The 12,568-nt window shown below is 40.1% G+C and overlaps 1 protein-coding gene across 2 annotated transcripts in view; it reads right to left on the bottom strand.

Annotated features, from left to right (window-relative positions):
• Positions 1 to 12,568, bottom strand: part of erbb3b (erb-b2 receptor tyrosine kinase 3b) — a 98,992-nt gene that overhangs the window by 38,444 nt on the left and 47,980 nt on the right. For both annotated transcript variants that reach the window (XM_060937428.1, XM_060937427.1), the window contains exons 7-10: positions 12,437 to 12,568; positions 11,147 to 11,260; positions 7,072 to 7,195; positions 4,826 to 4,899 (exon numbers count right to left, since the gene is read on the bottom strand). The exon at positions 12,437 to 12,568 is cut by the window's right edge and continues 10 nt beyond it. In XM_060937428.1, the coding sequence (XP_060793411.1) occupies positions 4,826 to 4,899; positions 7,072 to 7,195; positions 11,147 to 11,260; positions 12,437 to 12,568 (444 nt within the window). The remainder of the gene's footprint in view (positions 1 to 4,825; positions 4,900 to 7,071; positions 7,196 to 11,146; positions 11,261 to 12,436) is intronic.

Below are 12,568 nucleotides of genomic sequence, written 5' to 3'. Positions count from 1 at the left end.
CAACACAACCAAGGAGGCAATGCAGACCTCAAATGCCAGAATATAAAAACACCTGGAAAGTCCTGTAGACCTTTTTTGCAGGGCTTGTGGACTAACACACTGAAGGGCATTGCGTATTTCTCATCTCATCTCATTATCTCTAGCCGCTTTATCCTTCTACAGGGTCGCAGGCGAGCTGGAGCCTATCCCAGCTGACTACGGGCGAAAGGCGGGGTACACCCTGGACAAGTCGCCAGGTCATCACAGGGCTGACACATAGACACAGACAACCATTCACACTCACATTCACACCTACGGTCAATTTAGAGTCACCAGTTAACCTAACCTGCATGTCTTTGGACTGTGGGGGAAACCGGAGCACCCGGAGGAAACCCACGCGGACACGGGGAGAACATGCAAACTCCACACAGAAAGGCCCTCGCCGGCCCTGGGGCTCGAACCCAGGACCTTCTTGCTGTGAGGCGACAGCGCTAACCACTACACCACCGTGCCGCCCCGCATTGCGTATTTGTTAATTAAATTAATTTTTTCTTCTTTGAAGATACATTTGTTTTAGCACATCTAGGATGTTTTCTTGTTCATTTAAGCTGATGTGCTGAATAGATAAGAAATAAGAAATGCATTTAATATGTTAAAATATATTATTGTGTGATGTGTTTAATTTACATGTCAATATGTCAAATTTTCTTGATACATGAAAAATAAAAAAAAACAATGATGGAAAAGCCCACTTATCTTAAGTTGAACGGTGAATCAAAATTTTATAAATTTTGTACATTTAAACCACATTTGTTTTGCATACAGTAGATCTGTACACAAAACCAGTTTCAAGATGCATATTACTATGCATTAGGCAGTGATGGTGCTCATGAGGTGTTGCTTTCAGGTTATCGGACAGTTACAAGATGGATGAGTACAAGTATAACAGTATAGCCACAACACACACGTGTGTGTGTGTGTGTGTGAGTATAATTTTTTTTTCCCGGGGGGGGGGCGTTGCATGGCAAGCACTGAGTATACCCACTGCAAAAAAGTAGACTACACCACTGGTTTTGGGTCATTGTCATGTTGAAAAATGGCACGACGACCAACGGCCCGAAGTGATGGAAGCATCTTAGCTTTCAGTATAGAGCAGTACATTTGAGAATTCATGATGCCATCAATGAAATGCAGTTCTCCAACACCCGCAGCACTCATGCAACCCCACATAAGAACACTACCCCCTCCATGTTTCACTGTGGGCACCATGCATTTTTCCTTGTACTCCTCACCCTTGCAACGCCAGACTGTTTTGAAGCCATCAGTTCCAAAAAGATTGATTTTGGTCTCATCACTCCAGAGTATAGAGTCCCAGTAGCCTTCATCCTTTTCAGCATGTGCTCTGGCGAACTCTAGACAGGCTTTTTTGTGACTGGGCTTTAGGAGAGGCTTCCTTCGGGGACGACACCTATGCATGCCATTCCGCTGCACTGTACGGCATATTGTGTCACGTGACACATTCACTCCAATTTCAGTCTCTACTTCCTTAGATACCTGTTGTGCACTTGCATGCCGATTTTCCTCAACTTTTCTCATTACAAGCCACTCCTGCCTGGGTGTTAATTTTCTTGGCCGGCCTGTACGTCTCTGTACTTTGGCTGCAGTTCCATCTGTCTTGAATTTTTGGATCACTTTTGCAACCGTGTTCTTACTGATAAGTAAGGCTTTACTGATCTTCTTGTAGCCCTCACCTCTCTTGTGTAAAGCAATAATCCGCTTTCTCAGATCCAGAGACATTTCCTGGCCATGAGGTGCCATTGCTGACAGCAGGAAATGGGAAAGGGTGGTTTGCTTTAGGTAACAGCCTTTTGTAGCCAACTGCCTAATTAACACCTGTGTAATGACTAATTAGACTCACCTGTGGTTAATTGTTTGTTCAGGTCCACATTGGTAGCCTAAAAAGTTGCTTTACTCAGAGCCCTTCAGTGGGGTGTACTCATTTCTGCACCACACAAATTTCACTAAAACTGAAATAAATATCATTTAAGTTATATTATTAGCCTTTGTTTTGAGTTCAAAAGCTCAACAGAACCTGTGTTTAGCTTAGTCTGGGAACATTTTGGAAATATATCTTTGTGTTCCTTGTCATATTGTGTGAAATGTTACTTTTCAAAGAGTATATATATATATATATATATATATATATATATATATATATATATATATATATATATATGTTTTATATATATATATATATATATATATATATATATATATATATATATATATATGTTATATATATATGCTCATTTTGAATTTGATGCCAGCAACACATTTCAAAAAAAGTTAGGACAAGGCATGTTTAACACCTTGTTGCATTTTGTGCTACTTAATGTGTCAAATGTTTTCAGTGGGAAACAGGTCTGGACTGCAGACAGGCCAGTTTAGCACCTGGACTCTACTGCTTTTTATACCGAATCCTGTTACTGACCTGTTGCCAATTAACCAAATTAATATTATTATTTTTCTTACATTAAACAACTTTCCCCATCTTTTGTTGTCCCTGTCCCAACTTTTTTGAAACATGTTGCTGGCACTAAATTTAAAATGAGTATATTTTTCAAAAAACAATAATATTTCTCAGTTTTAGCATTTCATATGTTGTCTTTGGACTATTTTCAATAAAATATAAAGTTTCCATGATTTGCAAATCATAGCATTGTGTTTATACTGACAGTTGACACAGAGCCCAACTTTTTTGGAATTGGAGTTGTACATACAGTACATTAACTAGAACAGCACACGGTAGAGTGCATATCTCCACCAAGCCACATGTTATCAACATCAAAATCAAATCACTTGAACCTAGGATAATACTAAAGCTGTACACCGAATTTCATCAAAATCCATTCAGTAATTTTTGAGTTTTGTTGGGAAAAGACAAAAAAAATCCCGAATCTACATGCATGTCTGCATTTGCATCAAAATCTAATATATTGTTCCTTGGCCCATGGCCCACATTTACTCCAAATTTCATCAAAATCGGTTCACTACTTTGAGTTATGTTGGGAACAAACAAACAAACAAATGAAGGTGAAAACATAACCTCCTCCAACAAAGTTGGTGGAGGTAATTAAGTAATTGTACAACCCCGATTCCAAAAAAGTTGGGACAAAGTACAAATTGTAAATAAAAACGGAATGCAATGATGTGGAAGTTTCAAAATTCCATATTTTATTCAGAATAGAACATAGATGACATATCAAATGTTTAAACTGAGAAAATATATCATTTAAAGAGAAAAATTAGGTGATTTTAAATTTCATGACAACAACACATCTCAAAAAAGTTGGGACAAGGCCATGTTTACCACTGTGAGACATCCCCTTTTCTCTTTACAACAGTCTGTAAACGTCTGGGGACTGAGGAGACAAGTTGCTCAAGTTTAGGGATAGGATTGTTAACCCATTCTTGTCTAATGTAGGATTCTAGTTGCTCAACTGTCTTAGGTCTTTTTTGTCGTATCTTCCGTTTTATGATGCGCCAAATGTTTTCTATGGGTGAAAGATCTGGACTGCAGCCTGGCCAGTTCAGTACCCGGACCCTTCTTCGACACAGCCATGATGCTGTAATTGATGCAGTATGTGGTTTGGCATTGTCATGTTGGAAAATGCAAGGTCTTCCCTGAAAGAGACGTCGTCTGGATGGGAGCATATGTTGCTCTAGAACCTGGATATACCTTTCAGCATTGATGGTGTCTTTCCAGATGTGTAAGCTGCCCATGCCACACGCACTAATGCAACCCCATACCATCAGAGATGCAGGCTTCTGAACTGAGCGCTGATAACAACTTGGGTCGTCCTTCTCCTCTTTAGTCTGAATGACACGGCGTCCCTGATTTCCATAAAGAACTTCAAATTTTGATTCGTCTGACCACAGAACAGTTTTCCACTTTGGCACAGTCCATTTTAAATGAGCCTTGGCCCAGAGAAGACGTCTGCGCTTCTGGATCATGTTTAGATACGGCTTCTTCTTTGAACTATAGAGTTTTAGCTGGCAACGGTGGATGGCACGGTGAATTGTGTTCACAGATAATGTTCTCTGGAAATATTCCTGAGCCCATTTTGTGATTTCCAATACAGAAGCATACCTGTATGTGATGCAGTGCCGTCTAAGGGCCCGAAGATCACGGGCACCCAGTATGGTTTTCCGGCCTTGACCCTTACGCACAGAGATTCTTCCAGATTCTCTGAATCTTTTGATGATATTATGCACTGTAGATGATGATATGTTCAAACTCTTTGCAATTTTACACTGTCGAACTCCTTTCTGATATTGCTCCACTATTTGTCGGCGCAGAATTAGGGGGATTGGTGATCCTCTTCCCATCTAAGAGCCGCTGCCACTCCAAGATGCTCTTTTTATACCCAGTCATGTTAATGACCTATTGCCAATTGACCTAATGAGTTGCAATTTGGTCCTCCAGCTGTTCCTTTTTTGTACCTTTAACTTTTCCAGCCTCTTATTGCCCCTGTCCCAACTTTTTTGAGATGTGTTGCTGTCATGAAATTTCAAATGAGCCAATATTTGGCATGAAATTTCAAAATGTCTCACTTTCGACATTTGATATGTTGTCTATGTTCTATTGTGAATACAATATCAGTTTTTGAGATTTGTAAATTACTGCATTCCGTTTTTATTTACAATTTGTACTTTGTCCCAACTTTTTTGGAATCGGGGTTGTATTTTGTTACTTCACTTCTTCTGGCTGGTATTATAACACAATATTAGAGTACAATTACAAACCTACTGTAGTACTATAGAACTAATAACATAGCATTATTACCTGTTATTTCTCTTACAGTGCTGAAAACTCTGAGTTTCTCTGGGTCTAGAGGAGGTATGTTATTATACATATCCCTGAAAATGATATACAATTGTTGTAACCATTAATAAGCATTATGAATAATTAACAATTCTCTGTTGTATCAAGGACTTTTCTAACAGAAAAAAAATGAACCAGACACACTTAGTAAGTGGTAATACACCATTTCTTCCCACTCCTAATCTACAAAAACCTATCTTCTATAAATATGTACAAACGGAAACGTCCTTAATTCTTCATATGCCCACCCACTCCCTCTTGTAAACCAAATCCACTAGAATTTGACCGGCTTCTACATTTTACGATACAATGCCACTTGCCTGTAATGTGTTCAATAGTAACTCAGATTTCAGCTTCTTCAGTTTCTGACAAGAATGCAGTAGTGCTACCGTAGTGACAAATTTCACACTCAAATTAATTCCTTATGGACTGATTGACTAAAGTTTAGGTTTAATTTTAACTGTTTAGAAGAGTAATGTGTGTCTGACAATTCTGTGAATTAAGCCACAAGGTCATAAAGAAGGTTAAAAAAACTGAATCAAATACACCTTAAAAGGTGCTAACTGCAAAGCCATCTGAAATTTTCAATTTTCCTATATCTCACAAAATCAATATCATGTGGACAAGGTGTAATCATTCTGATGTGCTGAGGGTCACTTTTCTCCGTTTTGGAACCATTTTCCTACCCCTTGAGGTAAACAATATGGTCCTACAGAAACAGCTGAATGCGAGGAGCTTGAACTAATTAGCATAATTATGGAACTGCATCACACCAAGATGGCAATGTGTGGAAAACATCGTGACTCTGCATCGACCTCGGAGAGTTTTGAGCCGCAGGGATGTAATTTGTGGTTGACATTCACAAATAAATCCGTGAAACAAAAGACGAATATATCTTTTCTCTGTTACTACTTTTGTGTTATCGTTTCTTTCTCTGTAAGATCAAAACATGAGGTGTAGAACTCCACACTTGCCACTGTGGAGTCGAGCTCATGCATTCTAAAGGCCAATTTATGCTGACAACCCAGTCCTCGCAGATAGCGTCACAGACAGTGTCTGCGTAGCCCCCCCACCTTCGCAGACGCTCTGCGCGCACCTCCCAAAAATTGTGACCACCGCAGAAGCCTCGCAGACAGCGCCGCAGACAAGAGGGCTCTGATTGGTCCACTCTACATCCGCTGTACACGCACTTCCGCTTCCCTACTTTTCCGGTTTGGTTTGTTTTCACGACCGGCATTTTTAAAAACACGAGCGAAGATGGAGCAGCATGAAGAGCGGTTGATTGAGGAAGTACGTACATCTATGCGACTCCAGTTCTAGTCATTATATTAAAAAAAAGTTCTAGTCATTATAAGTAACCGGAGGATAAACACTCCACTAACCACACCCACCAACTACTCCTAGCGACTTCGCGCCCCCTTGCGTTGTGCCGGTGAATAACATCGCGCACGCCTATTACTCCCCGCTCAACGATAAATTACAACTGTCTGCGAAAAGCGATCTGCGAAAGCCTTGTCGCAAGAGCATGCAGAGGCCTTAAGACTAAGATAGCTAAGTGCTAGCTAGAATGATTTAGTTATCTGTCCAGAAAAATGGCTTGTCATCTAACATTGCTTTATCTTGCAGTTGCAGTCACTAGGCAGGCTTTCCTTTTCTTTTCTGCTGGCTTTTAACTGACTGGAGAGTGGAGTCCACAATGTTTGCCCACGCCGACTTGTTTTGGTTAAAAGTAGGTCAAACACGCCCCATGGTGGTCATGTGATATTGCTGTTCACTTGCTTCGGCAATCTCCAGAATTGTAAAATTTTATCTCGGAAAAACATTTTCACATAGGATGTAAAGCGAAACATCTCGAGACTCTAGCAGCAATAGAAATAGAACACTCTGCCTAGAATTCAACTTTGCAGTCAGCACCTTTAAACATAAGTGCTATTTTGGTGTTAAATCTCTCACATACACAGTATTCAGTGCTATGTGTCTTTGTGCATATTTATATAACATCACATAACATAGTACATTTATAACATTTAGTCAGTTTTACCAACACAAACTAGATAGATAGATAGATAGATAGATAGATAGATAGATAGATAGATAGATAGATAGATAGATAATTCAAATGTCTTTTATGATAAAAAATGTATACAATAATAAGAAAAATGAGGAAAACAATAGGTTGAGAGAGAGAGAGAGAGAGAGAGACTCACCCATTAATCCCCATGACAAGAAAATGTAAGCTGCCCTGGATTTTCGTGCAGTTGATGAAACTGTCAATGTTACTGGAGTCCACTGTCTGTCTGTGGCTCTGACTGGGATCTGTACCTTCACACACTGCAGAAAGAAAGAGAGAGAGATAGAGAGAGAGAGAGAGATGAAAGAAGTTCAATTAGACACTTTCTGTCTACAGTGAACAGTTGTTCCAATGTGTTAATTATTGGTAATAAAGTTTATACAGTACATAATGTGCTTATGCGGTACATGACTGTGCTTGGCCTGCTAAAGAATATCTCTGAACAGCTGTATGTCAGGTTAGTGCCAACAGCAGCGTGGGACTACAGCACCCATCAGCCACTACACACCGCATGTTCACGTCATGCACAAAGTCACATGACCACAAGCACCTGAACCATGTTTATGCACAAGGAGTACTAGTATTTAAGTACCGTTTGGAAAGCACTCCGTGTCTGGTGTCTACTGTAAATAGTGTCGTTGTTGACTATCTTATCCATGCCGTGTTCATGTTCATGTTCATTCCATGCTTGTCTAGTTTGTGTTCATGTTGCATAGTCATCTCCAAACCATCCATGACACTGTGCTGTAAATTATACAGTGCCCCCCACAATTATTGGCACCTCTTGTCAAGATTAGTAAAAAGTGTTAGAAAAAAATCCACCTTTTGGTGAAGTAGCTTCATCTCACACTGAAAAAAATGAAAATACTTTACTTTGTACAACCTCCCTTTGCCAATAAAACAGTACTGAGTCTTCCCCAATAACAATTTATAAGGTTGGAGATTTTACCTGAGACCATTCCTCTTTACACAATCTCTCCAGATCATCCAGGGTCCTCGGCCCTCTCTTGTGCACGCTCCTCTTCAGCTCACCCCACAGGTTTTCACTTGGGTTCAGCTCAGGGCACTGAGATGTTCATGGCAGAAGCTTGATTCTGTGATCAGCTCACCATTTTGATGTTGCTTTGGACATATGCTTCAGATCATTGTCATGCTGGAAGATCCAGTGATGACCCAGTTTTAGCTTCCTGGCAGAGGTAGCCAGATTTTGATTAAAAATGTCCTGGTATTTCGTGGAGTCCATGATGCCATGTACCCTAATAAGGTTTCCAGGGCCTTTGGAGTAAAAACAGCCCCAAAACATCAGAACTTCCACTATATTTTACAGTTGGGATCAGGTTCTTTTCATAATAGCCATCCTTCTTTTTATGCCAAACACACCTTGAGTGTTTATTGCCAAAAAGCTCCATTTTTGTTACATCAGACTGTAGAAGACGATTCCACTCAAAATTGTCATAGCATTTCACCAACTTCAGGTGCTTACGTTTTTGGTTGACTGACAGAAAAGGCTTTTTTTTCTGGCAAACCTTCCAAATAATCTGTTGGCATGGAGGTGGCATCTGATGGTGGTTTTGGAGACTTGGAAACCCCAATAATTTTTCTTGTAACTCACCAACAGTAATCCCTGGGGATTTTTTGCCTCTCACGCTCCTCCTCATTGTACATAGTGGCAAAATAAACTTACATCCTCTTCCAGACAAGTTTATTACAGTTCCAGTTGGTGTCCACTTTTTATTATTGCCCAAAAGTAGAAATGGACGTTTTAAGGCAAGTAGATATTTTTTAATAACCATTCCCTGACATATGAAGGTCAACACACTTCTCCCTCATTTGGGTTGTGTTCTCTTATCTTTCCCATGTTGATGGGTGACGAAGGGAATTTGGCCTCTGTATTACCTCATAGTTGTTCCCCAGTTAATCAAGAAGTCATGGATTACAGCTTGAAAGTTCCTACACACGCCAATCAACTCAAACATGTACAACCCCGATTCCAAAAAAGTTGGGACAAAGTACAAATTGTAAATAAAAACGGAATCTGATAATTTACATATCTCAAAAACTGATATTGTATTCACAATAGAACATAAACAACATATCAAATGTCGAAAGTGAGACATTTTGAAATTTCATGCCAAATATTGGCTCATTTGAAATTTCATGACAGCAACACATCTCAAAAAAGTTGGGACAGGGGCAATAAGAGGCTGGAAAAGTTAAAGGTACAAAAAAGGAACAGCTGGAGGACCAAATTGCAACTCATTAGGTCAATTGGCAATAGGTCATTAACATGACTGGGTATAAAAAGAGCATCTTGGAGTGGCAGCGGCTCTCAGAAGTAAAGATGGGAAGAGGATCACCAATCACCCGAATTCTGCGCCGACAAATAGTGAAGCAATATCAGAAAGGAGTTCGGCAGTGTAAAATTGCAAAGAGTTTGAACATATCATCATCTACAGTGCATAATATCATCAAAAGATTCAGAGAATCTGGAAGAATCTCTGTGCGTAAGGGTCAAGGCCGGAAAACCATACTGGGTGCCCGTGATCTTCGGGCCCTTAGACGGCACTGCATCACATACAGGCATGCTCCTGTATTGGAAATCACAAAATGGGCTCAGGAAGATTTACAGAGAACATTATCTGTGAACACAACTCACTGTGCCATCCGCCTTTGCCAGCTAAAACTCTATAGTTCAAAGAAGAAGCCGTATCTAAACATGATCCAGAAACGCAGATGTCTTCTCTGGGCCAAGGCTCATTTAAAATGGACTGTGGCAAAGTGGAAAACTGTTCTGTGGTCAGACGAATCAAAATTTGAAGTTCTTTATGGAAATCAGGGACGCCGTGTCATTCGGACTAAAGAGGAGAAGGACGACCCAAGTTGTTATCAGCGCTCAGTTCAGAAGCCTGCATCTCTGATGGTATGGGGTTGCATTAGTGCGTGTGGCATGGGCAGCTTACACATCTGGAAAGACACCATCAATGCTGAAAGGTATATCCAGGTTCTAGAGCAACATATGCTCCCATCCAGACGACATCTCTTTCAGGGAAGACCTTGCATTTTCCAACATGACAATGCCAAACCACATACTGCATCAATTACAGCATTATGGCTGTGTAGAAGAAGGGTCCGGGTACTGAACTGGCCAGGCTGCAGTCCAGATCTTTCACCCATAGAAAACATTTGGCGCATCATAAAATGGAAGATACGACAAAAAAGACCTAAGACAGTTGAACAACTAGAATCCTACATTAGACAAGAATGGGTTAACATTCCTATCCTTAAACTTGAGCAACTTGTCTCCTCAGTCCCCAGACGTTTACAGACTGTTGTAAAGAGAAAAGGGGATGTGTTGTTGTCATGAAATTTAAAATCACCTAATTTTTCTCTTTAAATGATACATTGTCTCAGTTTAAGCATTTGATATGTCATCTATGTTCTATTCTGAATTAAATATGGAATTTTGAAACTTCCACATCATTGCATTCCGTTTTTATTTACAATTTGTACTTTGTCCCAACTTTTTTGGAATCGGGGTTGTACAATTTAAATGGGAAACATGCTTTAGTTACATTGTTTTCACTGTAATTTCCAGGAACAATTATTTCTTGATAAGGGCGTTGTTCTTCTCATCTCATTATCTCTAGCCGCTTTATCCTGTTCTACAGGGTCACAGGCAAGCTGGAGCCTATCCCAGCTGACTACGGGCGAAAGGCGGGGTACACCCTGGACAAGTCGCCAGGTCATCACAGGGCTGACACATAGACACAGACAACCATTCACACTCACATTCACACCTACGGTCAATTTAGAGTCACCAGTTACCCTAACCTGCATGTCTTTGGACTGTGGGGGAAACCGGAGCACCCGGAGGAAACCCATGCGGACACGGAGAGAACATGCAAACTCCGCACAGAAAGGCCCTCGCCGGCCACGGGGCTCGAACCCGGATCTTCTTGCTGTGAGGCGACAGCGCTAACCACTACACCACCATGCAGCCCGGTGTTGTTCTTCTCTGAATAAATTTATTTCAATTAAAGGTTGGATTTTTCTCATTTTTTTAGCGTGAGATGAAGTAGTGTGAGATGAAGTGACTTCACCAAAAGGTGGATTTTTTTCTAAGCCTTTTTACTAATCTTTACAAGGGGTTAAAATAATCATGGAGGCCACTGTATATGTAACTATGTGTCAAGGTGTCAAGTGTGTTTCACCTTTTGGGCAGAGTCCATTGCATGGCTCACAGTGCTTCGTGCCATTCTTCTCTACTTCCGTTTTATCAGGTGGGCAGGCACTTACACACGCACTGCCATCCACTACAAAGTGAGCTGTGTGTGTGTGTATGAGACAGAGAGAGATGAGAGTGAGAGAGAGAAACAGGAGAAACAGGGAGAGAGACTGATATAAAGTGACAATGTACAATTAAACATCAAATGACAAAGCGTGATCAAAATAATCAGAATGTACAATTTAAAAAAAAAAAAACCTACAGATTTATAGAACAAATTTAACTCAAGCAAACTTTAAATCTGTAACTAATAAACTCTGGATCTAATATAAAGATCATTATGGAAGGCCTTGAAATTAGATATCTGTAATAGCTTCATTCTACTTAATCTTTATTTTGTAGCGTCTATTTTTTCTTCTCACTAGCCAACTCACACCTATCACGTAACATCTATTAACCAGACAGGGGGGTGTTGAGGTGGGGGTTTCAGGTAAGGTGGAGTGGATGGATAAAGGTTAATTTCTCCAAGACATCCAGCCAGTCAAATGAATCATATCAAACTGCCACTCATGCTGCGTCACAGGGCAGTGTAACACACTTGAAGGAAAGCGCTATCTGCCCTCTTCTGCAAACATGATCTCACAGATGCCCACGATTAGCTATAGTGGCATTGTGATTGAAAAGAGAGACAGAGTTTTCCATCCATCCCACTCAGACAGCACGGCCATTTTGCTTCCTTGGTTCCTGGTCAAGGAAATCTGTTCTATCATCTCTTGATGATGGAGTGAATGCTCATTAGTTTGTGTGTTAATTTCTTTAACACTTGTGACTTAGCAAATCAGAAAATCATATTACCTGTTCTGTGTGGTAGTATCATGCAAAAAACTCAACCAGTCACTAAGCCTAAAGACTTAAATGTATTTAAAACTTCAATACATGAATAATGTATTATTATTATTATTATTATTATTATTATTATTATTATTATTATAAAGCTATTATCACATGCACTGTTTAAAGATTTAATTTATTCTGATAAATTCCTCTACATGCAAACAGCAATGCTGAAATGTCGTATGCACAAGAATCTATCACCCTCTTATAAAATGAAGCAAATTAAACTGCCCCCATCTGTAATAACTTATCTCTTTGGGTAATTTTCTCCCTAAATGAGGGACTCATCTACAGTGCAAGTGTAATAACAAACTACAAAATGAACATGGATTTCAGGGTGCACAATGAGTTTTGGGGATGTGACTTTGGTCTCTGTACTCACCGGGACATGTGCGCAAACAAATTGAACCGTACTGGTACATGGCATCTGGATTGGGTTCCAGCTGGAAGGTGTGCTTATTGTAGATGTGCGGCTGTGGACAGTGAGACACACAGGCTCCCAAATGCCTCACAT

Source organism: Neoarius graeffei, chromosome 13 (genome assembly GCF_027579695.1).
Source record: "Neoarius graeffei isolate fNeoGra1 chromosome 13, fNeoGra1.pri, whole genome shotgun sequence".
NCBI classification, from domain to species: domain Eukaryota; kingdom Metazoa; phylum Chordata; class Actinopteri; order Siluriformes; family Ariidae; genus Neoarius; species Neoarius graeffei.
The sequence above is the reverse complement of the archived record's forward strand: the minus strand, read 5'-3'. Positions and strand labels throughout refer to the sequence as shown.